The sequence below is a fragment of the Trachinotus anak genome, unplaced genomic scaffold, assembly GCF_046630095.1.
Source record: "Trachinotus anak isolate AG129_WGS33_773 ecotype Australia unplaced genomic scaffold, CSIRO_AGI_Tana_v1 ptg000012l, whole genome shotgun sequence".
In the NCBI taxonomy this organism is placed as follows: domain Eukaryota; kingdom Metazoa; phylum Chordata; class Actinopteri; order Carangiformes; family Carangidae; genus Trachinotus; species Trachinotus anak.
In genome coordinates this window covers 17,754,751-17,782,526 of record NW_027273863.1, presented here as the reverse complement: position 1 = coordinate 17,782,526, position 27,776 = coordinate 17,754,751, and the positions used below count along the sequence as shown (strand labels likewise).

The following is a 27,776-nucleotide window of genomic DNA, read 5'->3' as shown; positions in this document are numbered from 1 at the left end:
CCCAACACAAAGAATGCGCTGATGCCAAGTACCTATCTTATACCAATGATCTTTTTTCCTAGAATTAAAAAAAACTGTAAAACTGTTATTGTTGTACTAAATGGGATGATTCTTCAGTGTAAGGTTATGTAAGGATGTAACTACACATTATTTCCTAACTGTAGGTGGAGATGTTTCCAATATTCTGTTTGTTGGTTTGTTGAAATTTTATTTATAAGGTTTAGACCGTTTATGAATTTGTGTTGTGAAGTCATGAAGTGGTGTAGTATCAGCAGTAGCTTTACATCCACATGAACAGAGCACAGCAGAAAACTATAAAACTGTGTGTGGTCAGGCCATGTAATTAGTCAGTATCAGCAGTGATTCTGGTCCAGTGCATCCCTATAAACAACAAATAGGTCTTCTGGCGATTCCACCACAATAGTCAAATCTAAAGACATTTATTTTGACAATACTTTACACCACGCCACACAGTTTGAGCCAGATTGTTATAGGACACTAATACCCCTGTTAAAAACACTGTCTGTGTTCATAGAACTTGAATTATAAGACAAACATTGTCTTTTTTTGATATAAATTTGGACTGTCATCAAATGCGGGCAACACAAATGTGTCTTAAATCAAGAACTTTAAACATTAAACAGTTATATAAACACATTAGAAAGGTGTCACTGTGCCACTTGAAATGCTGACTCTATTTAAACAGTACCATTGGGATGCCATTTTAACATGTAACTGCCTGGCACCCTGTTTCTTATCAGTGTGGTGTCACTTCTAGTGCAACAAACACAACAAAATAGGTTTATCACATCTGGCAACAGCATAAAAAACAAAAACAAGGAGAAAACAAGCTCATAAATATTCACAAATGCTGTGTTTCAAAGATGGCTCATCAAAGCAGACAACTCCTTAAGATAAGACACTTTTCTTTTAAGACACAATGTACCAATAAATGGCAACTTCTCTCTCCCACACAAACACACTCTCACAACCTTGAATACACTCGCATGGGTTCGTATGGATCTTCGTGTGAGAAAAATTTCTTTCCAGGCAGCAGATTAATTGCTGCTCAAGACTCAATTATCTCATTCAGTAAAGATCAATCCTACACACATTTCCAGCCTGCACTAAAGTAATGTAACTGTTGTTGTTATATTTAGACAAGTCAGGCTCGTTTCACACAATTTCTCCAAGCTCATTCGTGCATTGTTTCCACAGCTGTCTCGATATAAACCCTTAACGTGTGTTAATTTTTTGTACCTATGATGTCCAAGCTGTAAAGACAACCGTGTGAAATCGTCCTCCTACAGGGCCAGCTCTGTTTCCACTCTGGTCTCGTCTCTCCACAGTGTCACCATGACAGCCTTACAAATCAAACAGCGGCGTTCTGTTTTTAGGGGGGGATTTTTTTGTTGTTGGTTGATGATATGAGAGAGCGCACACTGTGTTGTAACATCCTTCTAGCGGCAGCTATTGTGGACACTGATAGAATCCATCTCGACACATTTCTTCAGTCAGCAGTGTTCGTTGTAATGTTGTGTTCTCACAGAGGGGTTGTTGAATTAATGTCATCAGCATGTTCAACTTTGAAGCCTGCCTCTGCTGTTTGTTTGGTTTTTTTTTTTTTCCTCAACATTTTCACAACAGCTTCTTTTTTTCTCATGGATAGTATCTGAAATCATACTGAAGAGATGTTGCCGCTGGATTGAGGCCGCCTAAGCCCCCCACGGGCTCGGATTGTGATCTGAGTGATACTCCTTTTGGCTGGGGTGAGATGATTTTGATTGTGACACTTCCACAGCCACCTCCGTAGCTCTGTCTGGACCTGGAGACGAACGTATGAAATGCCAGACAAGGTTTAGATATATTTCTCGCTTTACAGAAGGCAGAAACAGTACTCCTGGTTTAGACCTGAACAGGGATGAATAAATGAGTCGCTGCAATTTATTTCCGCTGCCATTCAACCACCATGCACACAGGGTGCAAAAAAATTGTTTTCTCCACCAAAAATGAACTCAACTAATAAGAGTATTTCTTTTTCCAGAGCAGCTGTCTATGAGAAATGTTTGTTTGATGTTTGTATCAGAAACATTCACCTACCTCTCCATTCATGAAACAGTAAAGGAGTGCCACCACAAATCCCTGCAACACAAGAGACAGCGGTAACTGTTTTAAAATCATATAAATTAATTTGGTAACAAAGCAGCTCTTGGGTGTTTATTTCTCAGATTCAATTGAATTATTACTGAGTTATTTTTGTATGTTCATCTTCTTTTTTTTTTTTATCAATCTCAGATTTTTCTATGGGTCATATCTGAGGGTCAGGACAAATGACCTACATTATCCTTTAAGTTGTAGGATAAGTTGCAGTTCTATATGGTATTTCTTATTTCTAGCTGTCATGCAGATTTGCCAATCAACACAGAATAGCCCATTTTGTGAAAATGCATTGACCTTTCCCTACAAAACTTTCCCTTTTACAAATTTCAGCAAGTCTTACATACATAAATATCTCTAGACAAAAGAGTTTTTCCAAATTCTTTTTAAGGTTTAAGTTGCAGACCATAAAACACAGCGCATGCTGGCTCACCATCACACCTGAACAGAACAAAGCCATTGTTAATGTCATTAGTAACACATGCTTCTCCTATTATGAAGTCAAAATGTCTGCTGTGAAAAATGCCTGTCTTGAGAGCATCCAACTTTCTTAACAGAGTTTGTGTATCTGGACTTTATTTATACCTGAAAAGAGCCCAGTCCCAGCTCGATGTAGAGTCTGGCTGCTACCCCAGTGTTCTCAGGCAGGAAGGCAAATACAGTGTAATGCATCCCAAACAGAGGAATGAGGAACAGGGTGGATTTAGCCAGCCTCCTGTGGGAGGCAAAAGCAGAAGAATGAAAGAAAGAAGAAAGATTAGACCTAAGTCCACATAATGATGTAAAAGCTTTTGAAAGTTTGAAACCTTTGCCTTTAATTACTGAGCCCAATCCGTGTTAGTCTGATCAGAGTTAGATATAAAGTTTTAAATGCCAGACGCAAAGCAAAACTCAGCAGAATGCATCATTCCTCCAAGTCCAACTCATCGAGGCCGAACTGTTGGCGTCAAATCTTCATCACGCTGACATTTAAAACAGCGACGTCATCAGGCCAATCAGCGGTCACGTCAAAATACAAAACCCAGATGCACTGTGCTCAAAGCTTGGTTCATATCAGATCAGTCATGTCTAAATATTATGTAAATGTTGCCATTTAATTTTTGGTGACATTATGATGTTGCACCAATTTGTCACAAGTCGTGTGGTTTGGAAAGAGCAACCCCACCTCTGCTTCATCCACAAAAACCTGAGGTAAGTATCCTCATTTACTCTCTTAATCTTCCTCTTCTCATGTTTCTCCTTTTGAGTCGCTGCGATTTTGAACAAGCTAGGAACACATCTGTATAAATTAAAAGCAATTCAGAACAGTCTATCAAAGATCAATGAACAGCAGTTAATCTAACCCCTGACAGAGATGTCTGATCATTTTCTTTTGTTCTCTGATGATTATTTCAGATTAAAAGCCTATCAGACAAGTTGTTACACTTACAAGGACATGATAATATAGTTCAAAATAACCAAAATAATCGCTTGGATAATGTCACAGCCATAGCTGCTCAAAGATTAAAGATGGAAATAATAGTAATAATATAAATAAATAAATAAAACAAGACTTATTTTAAAGCCTATAATAGGATATTGCTTGTCTTTTGTCACACCTGGGATTTGAGCTTTTGTGTTAGCACCACAGATCTGTCTGCATCAGATTGAAGTGTATAAGACACAGAGGAAGCTTTTGAAAGTGTGAAACACTCATTGAACTGGTGGAACAATCCTGTCGCACAGTGGTGGAGGAGACATCTATTTCTGGAATCAGCTGCTATTTTTATGTTCCCTCATTTTAAATGAATTCAGCTGAGCTGGAATTTGCACCACGCCACAAAAAGGAAGGTAGACTTCATTCAGGTGAAGCAGGATTTCTGGGCTCTCCATAGCAGATTTACATAGGTAGCACTTTTTCTCATTTTGTCAAGAGGTGTCATCAGATAACTTCTCTATCCCTCTTCACAGTAAACTCTTAAAAGAAACTGACATCCATTTCTGACACATTCATTTCTCACTCAGCAGTTTTATCTCAAAACCGAACAACTGCTGCATAATTTAGAAGAAGCTCCTCTGTCCACATCCACCGCAAGCACCAGTCATTTTCCTTGATGAATGTCTCTAAGAGAATGCTTGGCTTTACCATGTAATTATTGCATGGGGCCTGTGCATATTTGATGTGTTTTGACCTTCTTGCACTTCAGTATTGTGTAAAAACGTATCCGGTGTTTGTCTTCTCTGAATCTAGTGTAGTTATCTTCTAAGAGGTCAAAGGGTCAAATTAATTCCTGATCTTCTGGCCTTTACCCAACAAACTTTACCTTAGCTTGCAGACAGCTGTGGATGTCTGTGTGTGAAGTTGGTTTTAGTATTTCTTTTACAAAAGAAATAGTGAGGTGACATCAAAGGAAGAGGCAGGTAGGCGCACAATCATAACTCCACTGCAATCTTGAAAAGGTTTGAGATTGTATCATCATGTGAGGGCGGCTTTCCACTCCATTCCCTTTCATTTTTGCTGTGCAATATAAAGTTTGACCTTTTGCTTTTGGTCACAGTGTATTTCACAGTTAAAATGAATGGATTTACAGATTAAAATTTTTTTTAATCTAAATATAACCAACATGACTGTAATGTGCTGAGATTTATCGGTAAGTGTGAGTATGCAATGAGATTACACACTATGATATAATTCTTAAGTATAGAAAGATAATATTTCTTTTGAATTATTTATTCTTAATAATTAATAGGCCACATTTTAAAGTCTCTTGGTTCTTTCCTGTTTAAATATTGGAGGGATTTTGTTGGAATTCAGAGACCTGGATGGAAACTGAAGATCACATATGGAGCATTTTGTTAGTTTAGGCAGAGCAGTGAAGTTGGGCCTGGATTACCTGATCGGCATCACCTGCTTCGTTTGTCCCTCACAATTATCCAGTCACCAGGTGTTTGGCTGCCGGCTCGTTTTCAGGTGTAGGCCGTCTATATAACCCGACACTTTTCACACAGTTGCTCTGCTGATGGTTGCATGTTAACGCTGTGGGTTACTGCAGTCACCACTGGCAAACTCTTCTTACCTCCTGTTGTGTTGAAGTTTTTGGTATGGCTGACTTAACTGAGATATAATATTCATGAGTCTTTGTTAAGAGGGGATTAGTTCTCCCGGCAAAATCATTGTTGCTGCTCAAGTTCTTTCAGAGCTTAAGATTTGTCCTCCATCTCTAACGTAAAGCCATTTGTTGCAAATGATCAGTTCCTTCACAGAGGCAACTCTGGCTGAACTTGAAATAATGCTGAGTGAGGGGCAACATCAGTATCGAGCTCAGTTTGTTGTGACTCACATAAAATGCCCAGTGTCGCTGTTCCCAGTCATGGCTGATGATTTCAGCTTTTGAACCAGAATCCGGATCACGTTGATGAAGATGACTATGTTGACCTGGCAGAGATAAATGCCCACATATGCACAATTAAAGACATGATAAAGCACAGAAAGATAATTCAAAACATTTTGATGCAAACAGATAAGCTAGAACTATAGTTACTGTTTCATAGGTGTCCACTCACCAGCAGTGAGGCTGTTATTGGTCCTTTAATAATCCACCAAATTTCAACTTTGTCTGTGTCGTCCCAACAACTACAAATGAAGCCAAATAAAATGTAATTAGACATAAATTGCATTGCAATCACATCAAAGTACAAACACTGAAAAAATTACTACTATTGATACTTCTGTTTAACATGCAGTAGAACAAGATGCTACAGCATCGCATCATATCATATCATATCATATCATATGGAATTTAACTGCATGAAAACTGAGGTTGCTTTGCTGCACATAATGTAATATATCATACCCTCTGTCATCATAGAAGAATCTGGTCAACACCCAAAGTATGAGAACTGTTGATGGGAGCCCTGCAACGTAAGAGGAGAGATTAATTATTCATGCTCTGTCAAGTAAAATAATTCTGGACAATTATCAGGCCCCTACTCATGTTCAGTGCACTTTTTATGAAAACACTGTTAGGTATAGAAAACAACGTGTTTTATGCTGTGAATCTATTTATCTGTGTCGCACTTGCGTCTCCATTCCAAAAAAACAGAAACAGACACAGGATAAAAAGGAGACAGGAGAGAGAGCAGCATTGTACAAACCGGAAAAGAGACACTACTGAATGAGCACTAATATATGTATATACACAAACATACACCCCAGGTACCTTGTCACGTTGTCATAACACAGATACTCAGCACAGAGATATTTTCAGATTTTCCTCTGCAACAAGTGCATAGCTTTATTTTTGTATCAGGTTTGAATGTGTTTTGTTTGTTCATATGGCTGAATAGAGAATATATTAATATAACTATTTTAACAATTGGAAATGTATTTTATGTGCACTGTAGATTTGGCATTACTGGTGCCATTTGAAACTACAGTATTATTTTTAACAAAAAGTAAAGGTCTCATATGATATTTGGTAGAAATGAATCCATTTGTTTTTGTACTTCTTCATTAGGTGGTACAAGTGTTACCTTTACCCAGCGTGAAATCAAGACTGAAGAAACAAGAGTCCAGAGCAGCGTTTCTCAAAGAGTGGTCCAGATATCATGTTTTAAATGTAGTGTTTCTCAAACTTTCTGTGAGTGACCACAACGCCAGTGAGCGAGTCGTGTATATGTGTTGATTTCAATGTTAACTCATATGTAAATTCAAAGCTCATTATTTGAATTGGCTGTTTTGCAGTGTTGCTGGACGTACAGCAGTGTTGCCAACTGTTACACGACACAGCCTACTTGCGTAGCTTTGCCAGTCTACAGCATGACATTTGTAAGGAAATGCGGATGAATCCTAAGGTTAACCTGCCCTGAGATTGTACTAAATTTCACCAGTTATCAGCCTCCTATTAACTATCAAACACAAACAACGGACAAGATCATGGACCGGTGGCTTAAGACCAAGACCAACAGAAAATCAAATGAAATCTCAGACATAATGGACACAACAGTATACAATTTACATGCAATACTATATATATATATATATATATATATATATATATATATATATATATATATATATATATATATATATATATATATATATATATATATATATATATATAAGTTGTAGGCCCTATTTGTTTTGGGGATGTTTGGGGACTTAGGTGGTCTGAGTTTTATTTTAATGGTTAAGTGGTCTTTGGTCTAGTCTGGTTTAGTAGCTCACTGATGCAGCACTTAGACAAATTTGTACTTTAAGCCAAACGCTAAAGTTAGCATGCTAACATACTCACAATGACAGTGTTAACATGCTAATGTTTAACTTATGATGTGTAGGTAATGTTTAACATGATCCCCTTCTTAGTTTAGCACATTAGCATGCTAACATTTGCTATAATCAGGTATTTTGTCATAAAGCAAATCACTGGACAAATTGAAATTTTTACTTAAACATGGCGATACAAGAAGTCATCTGATCACCAAAGTCATAAGGATTTATCATCTAATTAATGATGAATGATGAAAATTCTCAGACCGAAACTACAGCACATTCAATTTTTTTTAGGCCTATTAAAACAGAATCTGCTCTCAGACTCTATTTATCTGCAGTGATTTATAAACAGAGGCGTAACACTTTACTTCCCTCCCTCCTGTCAAAGCAGGATAGGGTGTATATTACAAACACGGCCCTCAAAAGTCTGCAGTTGCCAGCTCCAACATTGTCCTCTGCATGACCCTCAGTTTGCTGTCTCTCTGTAATACGTCCAAGTAAGTCAAACAAGTGTCTCTAGTCCATTCACTGCACTAAAAATTTACAAAACTTTGAAAGCTTGAAGCTATTTCTTAATGAGACTGCTGCCAACTGACACAACCACGGCCTGTAGCCCCCTGGGTCTGCTCAGATGGACACCAGGTGATTTGAGCTGCCGTCCTGCTGTCACTCTTCAACACATCCTGCCATACGTTAAATATATCTCCTCATTAGAAATGTTTCTGCCTTTGAGAATGCAGCATTGCCTGAGCATTATGAAGTCGTATCGACTCTTAACAGTAAGTAAACTGGAGTATAATAAGTCCAGCATGACCTCTACTTGCAGAGACTTTTTATAGTAGTTTTGTCAACTTCATGTTCTGTCAGAGCTATTCGCTAAAACGTTTAGAAACTAAGAGATCTCTCTTGAAAAATGCAGCTTCTGTCTCTACAACATCACAGCAGTTATGCCATTGCTTCTCACCCTCACTGCTGAAGTTAACAGAACTTCTTCTAGGCCTCTATCGTGTCTGAATTGTACTGTAAAATTTTGATAACTAAACCCAAATGGCACAGAAAGAAGTGAGTTCATTAGCAGCACTCATGAGTACAGGCTGAAACAGGAAAACAGTAAAGACAATGGAATGGGAATAGGAAGACAGTATAAATCAGCTGACTGAGCAACACAGGATGACACAAAGAGGAAGCGTATAAAACATCCGTAGAAAGCTCAGGGAAACAAAAGACACCAGAGAAAACAGAGAGAGAGCCGAGGAAACAAGCACAAGTGCAGCTGAGGCAGTCGACTGTGTAAATAAAACAACGCCACATTTTTGGGACTGAATTAAATAGCTCTCCAACCTACATATGAATACAGTGCATATTAACAAGAGGTGGACAATATTATGGGAACACTTTACAGTGTCATTCAATTTTATACTGTGATATAACACCACAAACAGCAGGTTCAAAAATTACCAGCTGAATCGATACCTCTCTGATAGCTCAAGTGTCTATTATAGAATTTGCTGATTGGATTGTGTTATATTATATCATGTTTTATTGTATTTATTAGGAAGAGTGTGCTGTCACCACTTAACTAGCCGACAATATGCTCACGTAATAGTGACGCAAAGTGAAAAAAGAACAACTCAGCAGCACTGACCAAAAAACAGGAAGAATCTTTCAGCAAAGGGCAAAAGGCATGGTCATATTATGTTTCCGTTTGATGACATTTACCAGAGAATCAAATAAGATAAAAATGTTCTTGCCCACTCATTATTATGACTTGGATGTTGGTGTGCACATTATTTACTTTGGAAAATGGCCATCACTGTAACTCCAATCTGGGATAAGAATATAATTTAAAACTAGTGTGAAAGGGGAACTCCACTGAAGTGAGTCAGCATCAAGCTACAATAGCAGTTACCAACATAATACACCTGAATCTCAAACTGGCAGTCAAGTTGCATTGTGGGTAATGTAGGCACAAGGTTTTGACAAGGACAAAGAATGTGTGGAATAAAAATCTCTGGTTCTGTTGCATCAATTTTAACTGTTTAATAAAAAACTGTATAGTGCTTGTTAATGTTATGTCATCTGGTTCCCAGATTAATCTTATTGATGCAAATGAAAGAAAGATCCACAACTGAATGCTTGGCCTCCAGAAATAGAGGCTACTGGGTGTTTAATGTCTCCTGTTCCACAGGTATTTTTTATTTGTGAACTTCATGATTCCCTTTAAATTAGCAATAGACACAATCTCCACATGTAAATTTGGTATTTCACAAGTGACAGCTTTGAATATTTTGTGTGTATATATCCAACCAGCACTTGAGCATTAGTCTGTCATGGGCTTGCCAGCTGCAGACAACCCCTTCAGTCATCCCTTCCCTCACCCCATCCAATCAGGATGTACCACCAGAAGTATTTCCTCTGGGAGACGAAGGTCAGGGCGAGGAGGGTCTGCAGGTACATGCCCTCCACCAGCAACCAGAAGTAATTGGCCAGGATGCTGAACTGGAAGAAAGCCACGGCTGACTTGCACGCTGTCTAGAGAGAACACAAAACAAAAACTAAGTTACTAGTACATCAGGCATAGTGACTTCTGGGTGTGTGCCATTACTTATCATTGGTCTAATACACAGTCTGGGTGGAGGCAGTACAGCTGGCAGGTCCAGATGACTCATTAAGCAACTTTTTCTCTTGTGTCAAAGAGGAAGATGAGAGCTAGAGATGAAAGTAGGTTTGATCCTATTAAATTCAAAGGCATTAATTATGTCCTCTAATCATACACTACATCTAACACATCATTTCCAGAATCCATTCTGTTATGAATAGACTAATATCACTTAAACTTTGTATTTTAGGTCATTTAGTCATTGTACATGCTGTAACAAAAATGTGTGTTCAGCAAGACAAAAGCAGAAAATTGATACTTTGATGATATAAAATAACATAACTTTATGCTGTAAAAAAAAAAAAACTAAAAGTAAATAAATTACAGCTGAATATAATCTCATCTGTCATGTCATTATAACAGGTTTGGTAAAACTCAAATCAAACACTCCTATCAAAGACCTAACAAGTCAAATATGTCCAGTTCTTATGATAAGGGATATGGGCTACTTTGTGAAATGTGTTTAAACTATGTCATTGCTCAAAACATTGATTAATCTTGTCGACTAATTACATGATTTTGCAGACAATGACATGTAGCCATTCATCAGTTTGCCACGTGTCTTCACCTCGTTCCTGTCTATTTCCATTGTTAACTCAATCACACAGCAGATGTGGGAATCTGCTTTATGATGGAAACATCATCATCTAGTTCGACGCTCACCGTGGACATGGAGCAGTGATCCAACGTCTCATCGGCAAACAGCACTGTGTCTTTAATGAAAACAGCGCTGGCTCTCAGGACGAAGGAGGAGAACAGGTTGATGTGGATGTAGTTCCTGGTGCAGCGGAACTTTCTGAAAAGAGGGAAACAGAGGGAAAGGAGACTCACTGGCAGTGAACACATCGATACCAGCAACACTTCCACTGTGCATATAAATTAAGGTCAATGAGCTCCTCAAATACAAAAACTAATGTGATAGCATGATACTGAGCTCTTACAACTGTAAACATACATGATAAATTTTGCCAGTATTTGGTTCACATTAACACAATTGGGCCCTCCTGGGACATTTTTCACAATGAAGTCTTTAAAAGGAAGAAAAAGGAACTTAAAGCAATCTAAAACAGGGCAGTAAGCCTAATATTCAAAGCCACAAAAACACAACACATGAACAAATTTGCAAACAAACAACAACAAAAAAAAATCAGACACTGTTGAATTTGCAGTGACTGTCAGTGTGGTATTAAATTCTCCTTATGATTTCTCTGATGTGCCTCATCTCTCTGAGTGATCATTTTTACAAGTAAATATCACAGCAGTCTTTGTCAGATGACATCGTGGTTTTAAAATCAGGATTTTAGCAGCAGCAGAGAAGCAGCTTGGAAATAGCTTTGGAAGTTAACATGTGGCCCTAACAGACCATGTTTTAGTCACTGTTTTGAGCTAGTTCTGTTCTCTGACAAAGGAAAGAGAAAAACATGTAAATGAGAACAGCTTTGTTGGAATTCAGCTGTATGAAAATACTGTACATGTGAGCACAAAGAGAAGCAAAAAGATAAAGGGCTGAAAGAGCTGACACTAGGCACAATGCATATAGGACACAATGTAATTAGCATATTACATCATCTAAAAACATTTAGCAACGTTTCCAGCAGGCTTTGGCTAATTTCCATTGAAAGTAGTTGTATACAGTGGTTCCACAATAGTTTACAACTACGTCCTCAATTTCTCACATTGATCATACACAGTCCAGCCATATAGGTTTTGACTGAGTTTAAATCTCAGCTTCCACCTTTCTAAACATGTACGTTTTGGATCATAACTGCACAAATGTTGGGTGAGTGAGTATCCTGGTTGTTTTTTTCCTTTTTATTGTCCTCTGTCTGAGTGTGTGTCTAGGACAGTGTGTGCTCTTCTGGTCTTACCTGAAGGCTGTGAACACCACTATGGCTGTAATGAGGGAGATGAGCGACGTGGCATAGCCCACGGTGTAAACCTGTCTGAACATAGAGAGGTAATTCGTCTGGAGACAGAGAAGCAGAGACAGAGCGTTGGGAAGAAAAAGGCAGAGAGAGAAAAACAGAATTTGAGTAAGTGTTGCTGTCAAATGTATAAATGTCACACAAATGTCTATATAGTGTGTGTGTGTGTGTGTGTGTGTGTGTAACGTATATAAGTAATCACTATAATAACGCTTTGGAAGTGGGGAAACCAATTTATTTGCTTCACGCTATTTAAATGTAACCTCCCCTAAATTGTTTACATTTATTCCTGAAACAAAAGTATCACTAATGTCTTTTATCCTGGTACTAAACCCACAAATAGGTCTGAACTGAAAAGGAGGCAGCGAGGAAGGAAGAGTGAAGAGGAAGCAGAAACAATATAAATGAGCTTAACTGATGGGCATGATTACAACAACGTGTGTGTGTGTATAGGCTACCTCTGATTCAGACTCGCTGGCATCACTGAAAACACAGGCCTCCTCATAGGGTGGATACATTTCTGACCATCCGTCAACAGTGCAGTTCCTGTAAACATACCCTGAGGAATAAACAGCAAGGAGATTGGTATTTCTTCTCACATGTGTACATTTCTGCCTCAGTTTTTACTCATGCACATATATTGTAATGTGCAACTATCCTGTAGCTTGGCTGGCCAACTAAACATTTGGCTAAAATTCTCTCTTGGACTTAATTTGAATTTTAAAAAAAACCGCTGCTGGATTAAAGCATTAAAGGATTATTGAACCAGCCTATGAGAGATGCAAAACAACCACAAAGAAATGTGAAATGACCACAAAAAGAGAAAATTATGACAAAAAGACACAAAATGACAAAAAAGAGACACAGAATGACTACAAATGCTGCTCCTGCTTTGACCCTGGGAGTCTGGTTCCTGTGTAGGAAGGTTGGGAGGTCACTGACATGTCTGTCTTGTTTTTCAATCCGTCCATGTTTGATCTCCTTGTGAAATGCTGCTGAAAATCCTGGTGTTAAATAGGTGAGGTGGAAAAAAATGTAGACCCCCGGTTCCTTCATTCAAGGCACAGGTTGAGTCCTAAAGGGCCCTGGGGTCTTGAAAAAGTTCCATGGAAAAGGTCAATGAGCCTTTCAGTGGATTAACTCAGTACAACATGTCATGTCCTCGTGTAGCCTGACTTCCCGGATCTGCTGTAGCTTGTTTCTTTGGTTTGAGGAGCTGAAGTAGTCGTCATAACATTTCATTTGTCTGTTTCTCATTTGCTCATAAAAACTTGAATTCTCGCTTTACTTTTTTATTTTTTTAATACCTTTTTAATTGATCTAGCAGGTGCAATTTTTCATTTTCTGAGGCATTCAGGGGCAGCAGAAACAAATTGTGAAAAGTGCTGACTTTACCATCATCTTGTAACTTTTGTATATAGGACATTCAGTAGATTCAGACCAACATTACAATTTGTTTGCAGTTTTGTTTCTGGTCACCTGATAAAAGTAAGTCCAGTGCACACTCCTTTTTGTGGCTCTTGTCTTTGATCTCTACCAACTGCTGAGGGAAATATGTGGCTCTTTAGCTGCTAAATGTTTACCAGCTAGTCACTAGCTGTGTAGGTTTCTTGTTTGGTTCTGGGTAGGTAGTGTACAGTGGATTGTTCGAGCTTAATTCTCTGAGCAATGGGAGTGAACCAAATCAGTTAAGTTATGGGTCAGACAACTAAACAATAAACAGCTAAACTCATTATAAAGCACAATATCTGAGAGAAACTGCAGATTCAGGTGAGAATTTTCTGTAGGTTTATCACTACAAGCGATCCCTTTCACATTGTCCCGCAGTTTTCACGTTGTCATTTGATGCATTGTCATTATAAAAACATTGATCTCAGCTGCTTAAAGTACAGGACATGAATACTTGCTCCACCACAGTTATCCTGGTCCTGCGACCCTATGCAAAAATGTAAGCCTGTGTTTACAGCCTTAATAATTAAATTTACTACATTAAAATCTTGCATATTTTCGTAAAATCCTGCAGCCTTGGAAAGCCTATCTTATTGCTTCAAACAGCCTTATTGTGAAAGTCTGACCTATAATCTAAATTGTCTGCAATACAGTCAATGCTGGTGCATCTGCTGTTTATGTGTGTGTATTTGCATACTTGTGTGCTGAACTGTTATTTCTCATTTTTATATTTTCACTTTGTTTCACACTCACTCTCCATTTCTAAACTATAAACTGTGGTCACATTGTTATGGAAAGATGTCTTTCCTGCGCACTTGAATATTAGCACATTTGGACCGCTACACTGACATTTCCTCTCTTGGACCATTTCACTCCATTAGTGCTTTCAGTCAGAAAATATTTGAAGCTCTCATGTCCTTGTTCAAGTCTACTGACATTTACCCCTGGTTAATGTCCATTTGGAAGCAGCAGGTGTCAGGAGAAGGTTGTCAGCTGGATCGCTCGATGCACTGGAGTGTTTGTGGGATTGTATGTCAAAATGTGTACAGCCGCATATAGCACAAGCAGGCATTAGCTGGACTGTTGTCTGTTTGTTTTGAACAAAGAAACACTGAAATGAACAGCAGTGGGTTTCCTCTATTCCCTTTGAGCTGAGCGAACAGGAACCAGCAGAGCTCAAATGCTGCCAACTGCACTGCTGAAAGATAAGACTCTGGTGAGTTTGGGTGATCTGCAATTCAGATCATGATGAGCCAGGATTTCCATCAAGCTATAGGAGGAAAGAACATTATTCCCTAATGATCCTGACCTTTTTCTCCCTTAATGATCCTAGATAATGACAATCCTATTAAGGCAATGCAGCACAAACAGTCCAGTATTTTTTTTTTATTTACAATGTCTGTATTTCTTCAGACTGGAAGACAGAGCTTTCAAATTTTAAAAAATTTAAAACTACCTGGCCTATAAACACTAATTTATACATGCAAATGATAAAAAAAAATCATAACACTTCATTACTTTAAACAATGAAATGATTTGTTAAAGAGTAAACAAACACCAAAATGTTCATGTTTGCTCTAAGCAACTGTTTCAGAGGGATATTAACTCTTAAACTCATCACACTTTTCATTTCATGACTGCACTATCATAACTTGAGAGCATGTCTCTCTTGGTGTCATCAGTACTATCTTTCTGAAAACACAAATCCTAAAACAGCCTTAGAGGATGTCAGATTGTGACGTATGAACCCTGCAGACAAGATTTCAAATCATTTCTTCTGCCAGAAATCTCCCGGAGCATATATATATATATATATATACTTGCCAACAAACATACATGAATAATTCATACTGTGTTCCTTCATCAGAGTGACTGCAGCCTGCATTAGTGCTGCAGACTTTACAGTACAGATAATTATGCTTAGAAGTGGAGCGACAGTGCACCACTGCAGAATGGGGCTTATACATTACTTTCTGCATTTGAACTATTGCATTGATTAGATGATTGGGAATTAGATGTTCTTTTCTGTAGTTGCGTGTCAACCCCAGTCTCAACAAACAAACCTTGATTGCTGGAAAAATGCTGGAAGATGTCAGAGCAGGACACATTGACCACCTGCCCAACTTCCGTTCTCAGCCAGCATCTGATTTCGTCCCACTCTGTTTTACATCCTGCAATCACAGACAAAGGGAGGAGCAGGACTGTCAGTCACTTAAGTCTCTCAATGTCCTTTCCATCAATATTTGAGTAATTTCACAGCAATTTCCACCCTGAATTCAAATATATTCTTTGATCTGAGCAGGCACACAAATCCAGCTTCAGGGTGGGATTGAGCTCTATGGAACAAAACAACAACAACCTGGCTCCCTACAGAATATAGGTGCAGTAACTCTCTCAAACGCTCAAGTAAATTTGGCGATCACAATAATCAACCCAGTCTTTTTACATTTATATACAACTAAGCAGATATGTTTTGTAGGAAAAGCTAGATTGTGGTTAGTGAATGAATGAATGAATGAATGAATGAATGAAGTACCACGTGGAGTCACCATGAGGTGGTTGGGTTGGATGGCAGGTGTACAAAGTGCACAATTGTCACACCAGAGACCAGTGTTCACACCGGAGTCTCATCTGTGGTTAGGATGAGTGATTTTTTTCGGTATGAAACCATGATTAGACCACAATCTTTCCCTAACCTTCATCAAGCACCGTTTAAATAAAGCTCTAGTCAATAAAAGCGGATATTGTGATGCAAGATGGGATATTTTGATGGAAATCAAATATGTTGTCTGTGAACATTATACTGACACATTCAGTATCAGCCAATCTGCGATTTGCCTCATTATGTTAATAGAAAACACAATCTGGTCGCACTTGCAATTTCCTACAAATTGTATTTGCAGTTTAGCTGTATATAAACATTATTTCTCACACATCCACCGTTGTCTGTCTTATGTCTTTTGTTATATTGCAACAATAAGAAGAAGAATAAAAAAACAAATCAAGCTTCAAAGTTGGACCCACAGCATCTATATTTGTTTAGTACAATATTATTCTCTTTATATGAGGCAGGGACCTTTGTTGCATGTCACACCCCTGTGTTATCCTTCCCTTATTTCCTGTCTGCCTCTAAACTGTCCTCCAATAAAAGGAAAAAAAGCCATAAATAATTTTAGAAATCATTGTTTCCACAGTGTCAAACATATGTGTCAGGAAACTCTGGTCACATTTCAGTGTCCACATCACTCAGTGTTTGGTGCGTTGCTCAGTTCATTTGTCTGATGGCCTTTATGTTTTGAAGATATTTCTGTTTTCCCGCAGACAGCTCTGTCCCTCTAAAGCAGCTGTAGCAGAGGTGTTGTCACATAAAAGATTACATACGTGTACATACTCTGTTTACTGTTTGCATAATTCCCTCAGTTTGTCTTCTTTTCACATTTAATCTGTGTAGAGTTCGTGCTGTCTGCCAGTTCTCTGTCATCACACTGACATCAGCTGATGAGTTCTGTCTGCTGGGCTGAAGTTGTCACACACATTTCTCCATGAAAAGTGAAGCACCATCTGATTCTGTTGGCTCTTCAGGGCCAAGACGGTGACACTTAATGAGAAGTGTTGTGTTCTGAATCCAATTTTTTTTCTTTCTGAAATGTTGTTCTGTTAGCAGCATGGCGCTGTGGATAGCAATGTCGGTCTGTCATTCAGTCTCCCACTTTGGTGACACAGATCTCTTGACAACTATTAGATTGCCATGAAATTTGTACAAACATTCATGGTACCCACTGGATTAAATGGCTGGTATACCCTATCCAAACTAGGAGGATCTGTGTCCGGCCACTTTCCAAAACCAACAATCTGAAATTCACACCCACTTCACACTGCGATTGGCTGGATGTGCAGCGTTAAGAGAGGAGCCAGGCGTTGTGTTTCCCTCTCCAAATCTATTTTTCTCATTTGTTACATGGCAATTTGTGGCACTTTCAATGGCGTTATCCCTGTTTTTCAATGTCACTTCCCTCGCTTCTCTTTGATATCTGGCTTTTCACTCCACCACTCTACAAGAGTGGCCATTTGGAACAGGTTCAAACACTTCCGATGTCCAATGTGGTTGAATGTCTTAAGAACTAGTTCTGACAGACCATAAATCAGCCCTAAGTCCCTCTGACTCTGATGGCCCCCTCACTTTTCCTTTAGCACCACCATGAGGTTTACATTTGTGGTTTTGAGTGAAATGTCTTGGAACATTCATGTTCTCCCTCCAGGATGATTTGTAGTAGCTTGTGAGCTCTTAACTTTCCAGCGCCATCATCAATATTTGTCAAACAACTTCCAACAACTTAACACACTGACATCACATCAACCTCAGCTGTTGACGTGTGACATGTTGCATTGTCATTATGAGCGCTGTTAGCATGTTAGCATGCTGACATTAGCAGTGAGAAAGTACCTCTCCTAGCACAATTGCTTTTCTTACAGTATCTGTATAGTAGCAACACCATTGTGTGCCTCTAAATGTGTCACTACGGAAAAGAGGATCATGTGCTATTTATTCATCAGTCAAATGCCTCAGCATCTGGCAGCATTTCTGACAGACTCTATGAATTTCTAAACGTCCTGAATGATGGGTTTCTCACAGCAGCCCATACTTCCTGCTCTTATATTTATTCAGAACAAGGTAGAAACATTTCAGCCAACATCAGGCGCTGAAATACCATCCACATTAACCACAGAAACCACAGTACATACAGATGACCTGAATACCTAGTCACATACTTGTCATGTAACTAAGAGCGGATATTTCTATTAATCCTGACCTAATAAATCTATATGAGTGCATGAAGCCAGCTGACAGGTTTTATCCATAGTTCAGCAGAACTGCACTTGCCTTGTCTTGTTTCTTTAAATGGATTACGGTTAAAGCCTTTGCTCCATGTCACACACAGCAGGCATTTCCATCTACTGTCTTACATTTTCCAGATTCTGGATGGACCTGGGATTATTTACCGCTATTGAATGAACTAATTTACATATCAGTGTTGTTCTTCTCTGTCCCTGACATGGTCTCCGGAGATAAGGTGACAGGTTTTTGACAGGAGTAAACGAATGAATGGACGTAACTACTCCCCTCTGGTGAATATTAATCATAGTGATAAACATGGTGTGTGTGGTGCTGCAAATATGTGTAGCCATCTCCATTCACTTGGGGTAAATGTCAACAAAAGTGATGAATTTTAAAAAAGCAAAGCAAGGAGTTTTTTTTTTCTTTTTTCTTTTTTGTCATTTATCCCTAAGGTAGCAGAGAGACCAAAATAAATATCAAATACATTTTAAACCACAAATCTCTTCCCTAAAAATGTTGAAACTCTTCAGGCAGTGTAAGTTTCCAGGAATATAAAAATTATAATAAAAAAAAGGCCGGGAGTGATCGCTGAGTGAGACGTCAACACAGCCTGTCTACGTGTGAAATTAGGATTCTTACTTTTCACTCAGCAGGATTTTGTGCCGAGGCTGTAGTTTGTTTCATCACATTTATGAACCCATAACCTTAACATTTCTCTAATTTAAAAGCAGAGACAAACAAATAAAGTCCCTTATTATAATATTTAAATTCATATTTATTTAAAATTGATATGTTTTGACTCATGTACTGCGAGGTAATTTCTGTTATTACAAGACTGAAGACTGAGGAGTCAGCAGCCACGCCAGTAGCTCGGTGAGGCTGTAATGCTCATTTTAAAGAGGACCAAACCATTAATTGAACAAAAGTAAAAATCAAAAATCTAAAAAGGTGTTAATACAAGATAACAGTTTGGTTTACGGGACCTTAATAGTGTCAAATACATGTAATTTGCTTATCTTTAATTACATGACTTTAAAAAATGAATTAAAATAAAAAGTTATTACTCAAAGAGAGTCTCTGCCTGGTGATGTGAACTCCAGGTAATGTCAGCCATCTCATCTGTGTCTGCTGACATTAACCTAAGACAGAGCAGTGACTTACAGGCAGCAAGCTGTCTGAGTGAAATATCCATTTTCGCTTGGTGCCTTATTTCATTTGTACAAATCCAGCATATATAATCCATTATCCACTACGGCTCCTGCGTTTCCCCATCTAGCAAAACCAACCAATTGCATCCAGTCAGGTGGTCTGATGAAAATGATGTCACTTTCAAAGTAACCCTGGGAAGAGGTAGTAGGGCAGCGGTGTGCAATTATTCACGGAGACCCTGGGAGCCGGATGATTCACGCCGCCATCAGGCTGACTCAGACTCATAGTCCTGAAAGCGGGGATCTTGGAGGGGCAGAGGGATTGTGTTGAAATGCACGTCCATATCGTCTGTCAAGTTAGTGACTGTCTGCTAAATGAGTTGCTGTCTCAAGGGTGGCACTGTGAAGTGTGGATGAAATGTTTACACAGCAGTTTACTCAAGAACACAACCAACACACTACTGCCACGTGTTTTACCATGTCCTCATATGGGCTACAGGATATATTCTCTGTTTTAACCATGCTCTGTGGATGGCAATGTCAAATCTGTCAGTTCACCACTTTGGTGCAGACTGAAATAACTCCAGAACAACTGGATCGATTGTCATGATACTCTTGGTGCCCAGAGGTTGAATCCTAATGACTAATTGGTGAATCCATAACATTTCTTCTTCTGGTTTTGAGTGAAATAACCAGCAGTCTTTTGCCCAAAACCTGCCAAGGGAGAACATCTTGGTCTCAGTCTGCACAAGAGTATAATCTCACAAATTGTATTTCTGCTTTTTCCATTTTTTTTTTTTTTTTGGCAGAAAAACACGGATGCTTTATTATATATGAGAAAAGAAATAATTTGTTTTGGGGGTACCCAGAGTACCATGAAATTGAAGTGTATATAGTATTTACAGATAGATATTTGCAAACCACAAAACATCCTGGAAGACTTGTGTCATAAGAGAGAATTTTTACAGCTGAAGTTACAGCAGGAAAAACACATGTGTAATTAATCACATAAATAATATCTTCATTACATTTAGGTGAATCAGTTCCAGGACAACACTCACTGACTAACTGGGACACTTGAACTGAATTACACCTGCAAAAATATCTGCAGTGAAAAAGGTTTATTCCTGTCATCTTTCGAGCTAACTTGAAACTCTCTGTGCGTCCATATCTGCAATAAACTGGTAAATTACAACGATATGTTTACTCTTTATGTTGTGGGCTTCAGCCCACACTAAGCTAGAATTAATGACACCTCAAAAAACAATGCTTTTCAAACCTCCCTCTGTCAAGTGCATCTTGTGACAATTGGAAATCCATTCTGGATAAGATGATTAAAACTGAGTGTAGTACTGGGTTGAAAATAAAGGATGTGGCTATAAGCTTGCAGTTAACTATCTTTAACAGAGAGGGAAAGGAAGATTTACAGCATCTTTATACACAGACTGCATAGCTGCACTGAGGTAATTGGTATCAGGGATTAAAGGATTTTATTCTCAGATGTTGTGGTTGTTTGACTGTGGTTAATGCCAGAATCGGATGTTGGTTTCTAAATTTTAGATTTGGTGAGAGGGGAAACATCTTCTTAGCATATTGTATGTGGGAGGTTTACACAGATGGCTCTAATCCTAATGCCATCCTAACAGAAAAGCACAGGCATCTATTCCAGAGAGGGAACAGCTTCCAAATAGTATTTCAGTTTTCACAGCAGAGACGGTGGCACGTTTATGGGCACTTTGGTGGGGAGGAACAAACAAAAACAAGCAGCTGTGTTATTTGCACAGACTCTGCTGCAGCATTAATGGGCACTGACGGACAGGAGAGCTGAAGGTAGACCTGATTTAATTACTGAACTTCACATGTCTCTGTAGGATTTATCTGGCAGGTTGTTGAGGTGGATTTAAATCATGCTGGAGTAGAGGGCAACAAAGAAACAGATTAATTCACTTTACAACCTTTGAAAGTTGTAGCTCCACAGGAAAGGTCGAATGTTAAGGTGAATTATTTGCTTTAAGCTGACGCCCATAGCACATACTGGATGCTCACCACAGACTGACATCTCGTAAGCAAATGTGATGAAATTGTTGCTTTTCTGGAGAGTTGATGCACAATGATGGTAGGAATTAGGACAATGGCATATACTGACACAATGACAGTATGTGGGCTCACATAGAAAACAATGGTTGTGGGTGTTTTGAAGTCCTACAGTTAGTTTTAGACAGTTCTGCCAATTTGTTACTTGATATGAGAAATATTACAATTTTGAGGGAGGTTTTATATTTTCCCTGATTAGCTGGATGGTAACAAAATACTGATTCAGGATCTATTCTGCTGCAAATGGAGAAGATGTGATGATAACGCTAATTTTGCTTATAAATTATGTTAGCCTGTTGGTCTGTTGGCCAGTTGGTTCACCACTTTGGTCGAGACTGAAATATCTGAACAACTATTGGGTGGGATGTTATGAAATTGTGTAGGGTGGGGTGTAGGTGTGGTTCCAAGAGGATGAATACTAATAACTTTGGTGAAGCAGAACTAGCAATATACTGTATACACTCACAAAAATATGTATATACATTACATACAGTTTGCATGTACATAAACAGTATATTTGTTTATTTGTTACTCATGTACATCTGTTACTTTACCTACTAAAGGCAGTCTGAAAATGTAGCCATATTTGTATCCCCCTCTCTCTATTTTATATATATATATATATATATATATATAATTTGCTTCAAGCTGTTTATCACATTGCTCTTACAGATTAGATTGCTTCCAAGTGCAACTGAAAGTTTACTGTCTGTCAAGTGGGGGAATAATATTCCCATAAGGGAGTTCCCACCTCCAGATACTTAACTTCAGCTCTCTGGATTTGAGTCATACAGACGACTAAGACTGATGTGACAACTGATTATGAAAAGTTTCCACTCTGAGTATGAGAATAGAGGCACAAAACAAAGACACACAATTATATGATCTGCGTTAAACATTTGTCCTCATTCATCCACAAAACAAAAGTGACAGTGAGGGCAATGGAAACCATGAATTATGGAAACTTACACTGTTTGACTGGGATACATCTTTTGTATTTGGGCTGAATCACAGGGGGAATTGTGACCTATCATGTGAGGAAAACCATAATGTTGTATTCCCTACTGTGTCTAACTTTGGCTGATTGATTTCAAACATTTCCTTTCAGATCAACCAAAAGGTTTTGTCACCCACTGAGCGGGGCTCTATTCTTGGGCGTTTATGAAAAGGCAGCTCTTGAGGAAGCTATACACCTAGCCACTTGAATGTCACCTCATTTAGGATTAACAGTGAAGTTTGAAAAGAGTTTGGATACCGAGTGAGTGCTTCCAGAGCACCGCTGAGGCTGAGGGAGGAACTGGATGACGCCATCATTTATTAAGCAGAATGTGTTCAGTTTTCTAAGTGGGATCTTATGTTTTAATGGGATTAAATTTTTTATGTTTTGTGTACATCTGAGAGTTTTTCAATGCCAGAAAGGATCTCTTTTTTTTGGCTCAATATGACTGTTTCTTCATAACAGTTTTTCTATGCCAAAGAATTACAATTCCTCAGTGCTTCAACACAACCTTTGTCTTCCCTGGGTCAAAAAGCATTTGAAGTATAATTTTAAACAACTTACAAAATGATGTTTATGTTTAGCTGTGTAAACTCCATTCACACTTTCAACATTCAAACAGCAATATTTACGTCAAAAACATTATAAAATTTAACTGCTATTCAATGATAGAATTAATACATAATCACACTAGGGCTGAGAAAATGTGTCAATTTTTACAAATTTTACGAGTTTTACAAGTTGTCAACAGCTTTAAGGCATCCATAATTGGATTGCTGGTGTAATAACAGTAATGGCATTATAATGAAAGACAGATGTAATCTGAAATATAAATTCATTGTATAAGTTATAATTGTTGAAAACACTGTAAAAACACTGTAAAAAAAAAAAAAAAAACGAAAAACACTTGAAATGTACCTGCCTACAACTATATATGTTATATGTATATGTTTATACTGCTTATTAATAATAAATAGGGGGATTGAAATAAGGCTGTACATAGACTAGGTGGTGCTTTGAGCTAAATGCTAACATCAGCATGCTAATATACTCACAATCTCAATGCTGATGTTAAGTTAGGTTTAATGTTTAGTATCTTCACCATTTTAGTTTAGCGTGTCAGCGTGCTAACATTTGGTTATTAACAAATACAGTAGGCCTTTGCCATTAGCTTTGCAGATATTTGATATAAAACGTAAAACCAAATATTGGACAAATTAAAATTTTGACCTAATGATGGCACAGACGATTGATCCTGAGGGGGACATGATGAAAGTATGAACCAAATTTAATGGCAGATATTTCACTTAAAAACACAAATGTGAACCTCATGGTGGCATTAGAGAACAAGTCAGGGGATCATCCGAGTCATTAGGATTCATCTTCTAGACACCATAGATATCTGAATTCATCTGATGACTGTTATTATTTCACAAAGGTGAAATACTCTGCATGACTCTCCAACTCTGCGTGATTATATGTCACCTGCAAGGTTGGCATCACACTGATGGACGTACTAACACACCCACTTTGACAGTGAAATTCATCAGCAGACATTTATCTGTGTAATGAGCAGCAGATGACAGCTTTGCACCATAGTGTTGTGTCGCTCTGACGTTCAGAGTCATCAGGGGTAATTAAGATCAAATTAGTCTGGAAATGTTAAAGTTCATCACTCTCGCGGAGGGAAGTTGCCAGAGTGTTGTTATTCTGGGGCGGTTTATGATGAAGAGGCGAAGAGCAGAGAAACACAGTGTGGCCCTCTGGGAGACGCCAGGTTCATTAGTATACAATTAAGTGAATAAGTCTGATTGGAAGGACAGGCAGGTGAGGTCTCACCAAGAGGAAGAACAGGTGTCAGTGTGGATATAAGATCAGTATAATCACAATAACAAAAAAAAAAAAAAGTCAAAATAAAAGGAGCCATAAAACTATAAAAATACTCAGTTACAAGTGAAAGCCCAGCAGTACTGTCCACAAAATCTATTATCCAAGCAAAATTACTCATTATCTGGAACAGACTGTCAGTGTTGTGTTATTGTGATTATTTATGCACTGACATGAAAGCTGTACTTCAATGTCGTAGCTGTTCAATCAGCAGCTAATTTAACAGTTTTGTTTGCTTTGGTCTGGAACAGTGCATCATATTTTATAAAGTGATTCTGTGTTTTGTTAGTAAAATCATAATATTAAATGATCTACAGAGCTGTAAAATAAGTGTATTGGTTATATTAAAAAGTATGAAATAAAAATACTCAAGTAAAATACAAGTACCTTAATAATGTAGACGTAGGTACAGTACTTGAGTAAATGTACTGTACTAAGCATTTTGCTTCCATCTCTCAGGGAAATTTTGTATTTTTCTTTTGCAAGATAATCATGTTATCAATATTTATCTTACAACAATACACTTATAGTTCACATTTATGTATATTGTAAACTGTGTACAATAGTTTTGTTGGTTACTTCTCTCATCTATATGCATTTGTTGCTCTGTGCACTCTTTTGCTGCGATAGTGTAAATTCCCTGTGTGGGATCAGTAAAGTTTATCTGATCAAACAACTAATTATATTATTATTGAATTATATCAAGTTCAACTAATCATGATGAACGATATTTGCATACTCAAACAAAAAGTACAGAAGTGTTATCAGCTACATTTACTCTTATAATAAATTACTGTTGTTGTGATGCATCAGTGTTTCAGCAGCATTTTTACTGTTGTGGCTTCAGCTGGAGTTATTTTGAACCAATTTTAGAGTTTAATTCAGTGGTTCCCAAACTAGGGGTTGGGTCCCTCCAAAGAGTCACAAGATAGATCCAAAAGGTTGTGAAATGATAAATGTTAGAAGTTCCTCCCAAAATTTTGGCACATTTTGTCTCTGATCTCTACTTTTTGTGAAATATTGGAGAGTTTGACCTCTTTGGGCTTGAAACAGTTATTTAAATGAATCCATGTGAGAAGTTTAGCGCAGAAATATGGTGACAGCGCGTAGACCTCTGAAAGGGACAGACACTGCTTTTTTTCATCAGAGGTCACAGGCCAAAAGGATTTATCATTAAAAAGGTGTCGTATTTGATAACTGTATCATATGTTTTATGTAAAATTTTAATCCGAAACGGTATTAGTGTAACAGACTCTGTGTGTTCGCTCTTTCTTGTGATATTTGAGGTAGTCTGTTCCTTGGAAGTTATAAGCTGGGGTTGAAATGTGTTTTTGGTCACGTGTGGTGAAGAAATAAAAGCAGTTTGGCTGCTGTTCATCTTACTCTGTCTCCATGTCCTATTTGTTATTTTACTATTAAATACACAGTAGTTACACTAGTAACAAAAGCCTTCAAACATTCAAGAAAAGCACAAGGAGGCCCTACCTCAAAATTGTACTTCAGTGCAGTAAGCCTACTTGAGTAAATGTACTTAGTTACATCCTGTAGAAAATGTATAAAGACAGACTATAGAACACCCAGTCAGCCATGTGGGGTTAAAGGTAAATTCTTTGGTGAATACAGCTTTCAGTTAAACCATTGTAAAAAGCCTTTTTGATGCTATCTAGTGCATCAAAGACAACTGGACATTTCATTCAAGACTCAGCCTAAAACTCTTGACTGCAGTTTGTCCACTGTCAGCCATTCATAACTTGAAGTCACATGAGGGGTCATCTCTGGCCTTTATGTCTCCCTCATGTGCTCTGGTATGTATTAGAGGGGTCACCAAGAAGTCATCACATGACTTAAACTGAAAATCGTGCAAATATAGCTCCACACGGAAGAAAAAACAAAAACAAAACCGGTAAAAATCTTACGAAAAGTCCTAGACCGCATAAAGCTTAAGCTCCATCATTTCCATGGTTGTGTTCAGAACCTGCTTTAGTTTCATCTCTTGGTTTTTGCTTTACCCCACAACTAAAAACTCCTTTTTTAAAAAAAATTAATCCACATTCCTGCCTATTAAAAACCTCTGGCAGTGCGCCAGTGTTTCACAGTTATCTCTCAAAGTGTGTGTGTGTGTGTGTGTTTGTGTGTGTGTGTGTGTGTGTGTGTGTGTGTGTGTGTGTTTGAGCGCAGAAAACACAAAGCAGCAGCAGCAGCAGCAGCAGCATCAAACACGAACCCACCGCTGTGGTCGGTCTGGTTTTGCGCCTCGCTCCTCCTCGTCTGGCTACAAATCTCCCGAGCCCTCAGGTGCTGGGAGATGATGGCGCAGTCCGGGTGAATTGCTTCAGCCTGGAAGTAACGAGAAAACCAAGTTATCTACAGCTCCGCAGACACACGGAGCACAAGCCGATGCTCCTCTTCGCCTGCAGCCTGGAGGAGCTTGTGATGCGTAAGTGTGCGCAACGATGGTGCAAATTTAAAGCAGCAAACATCCTAGGAGAGATACTTTATTTTTCTAGTCACTCCTTCAGTCGCATTTGTCCCCTTTAGTCATAAAATGTTTAGAAGTCGAAAACCAAAAAAAAAAAGGGTTTTTTTTTTTGTTTGTTTTTTAATTTCCCTGCAAATTAAAGCTCTTTAAGTTGACTCAAGTTGACATTTGGTGCCAGAAATTGCAGTAGCCTATTACTGTGATTTGCAAATTCATGCTCCAGTCTTGCAGACTACAGGACAACATCTGGATCCTCATTTAGTTTATTTTATTTTTTTAATTTCTCATCCATACCCCCCCCCCCCCCCCCCTGTCAGCTGAGTGATAGACGGGTGCAGACGGATGGATGCAGGTCGTGAGGCTTGATCAGTCGCTAATTAGCGCCAGCAGCTTAATGAGGGCATTTGCTGTCCAAGTGTAGTGTGTGTGCTCCAAAGAGCCAGAGAAGGGCAGGGGATGATAACGGTAATAGCACTGCAATAAAGATGTCATTAGGGTGTAATTAAGTTGACCGGTTCCTAATTAGAGGCTTTTGCAATAGCGGAAAAGAGGGGGGCAACTTTTGATGCACTTTGAGCTGCTTTTAAAGGAATCAACATGCCACTCACCACAGGCCCGTGCCACAGAAGAAGATAAAAGATGAGGAGGATGAATTTCTCCTGTCGTCCCGGCAGCCTCTTACAATACATTTCCATTGTCTTATGTCCCTTCGTTATGTCCCACATCGGATGGTGATACGAGCGCGGATCCGTGTTGTTTGTTCCTCTCGTCTGCGCCTCTTCAAGATTGATTTCTTCTTTGAAGCCTCACCATGAAAATGTAGCTACTCTGTCAACCTAAAATAGATGAATCCCCATTCCGAGAGCTGTAAACTGCAAACTTGCGGGAGTGGA

The 27,776-nt window shown here is 38.5% G+C and overlaps 1 protein-coding gene across 1 annotated transcript; it reads right to left on the bottom strand.

The window, feature by feature from the left end:
* Window positions 1–424: 424 nt before the first annotated feature.
* On the bottom strand, window positions 425–27,776 carry LOC139628875 (vasoactive intestinal polypeptide receptor 1-like). Its single transcript, XM_071491010.1, has 13 exons — window positions 27,492–27,776; window positions 26,633–26,741; window positions 15,505–15,612; window positions 12,451–12,551; window positions 11,936–12,033; window positions 10,731–10,863; window positions 9,787–9,940; window positions 5,991–6,051; window positions 5,701–5,770; window positions 5,478–5,572; window positions 2,743–2,872; window positions 2,101–2,142; window positions 425–1,825 (listed from the first exon to the last, which is right to left on the bottom strand). The coding sequence occupies exons 1-13, from the start codon at window positions 27,606–27,608 to the stop codon at window positions 1,679–1,681; spliced, it is 1,365 nt and encodes a 454-aa protein (XP_071347111.1). The 5' UTR covers window positions 27,609–27,776; the 3' UTR covers window positions 425–1,678.

What these genes read in the sequence shown, in the direction of transcription:
- LOC139628875 (XM_071491010.1), bottom strand. Translation starts at nt 27,608, where the DNA reads ATGTGGGACATAACGAAGGGACATAAGACAATGGAAATGTATTGTAAG. An exon ending in ATCACTGCTCCATGTCCACG is followed by an intron (nt 9,941 to 10,730) that starts GTGAGCGTCGAA and finishes TGTTCTCTCTAG; the next exon opens with ACAGCGTGCAAGTCAGCCGT. An exon ending in GTACATCCTGATTGGATGGG is followed by an intron (nt 6,052 to 9,786) that starts GTGAGGGAAGGG and finishes CTTACGTTGCAG; the next exon opens with GGCTCCCATCAACAGTTCTC.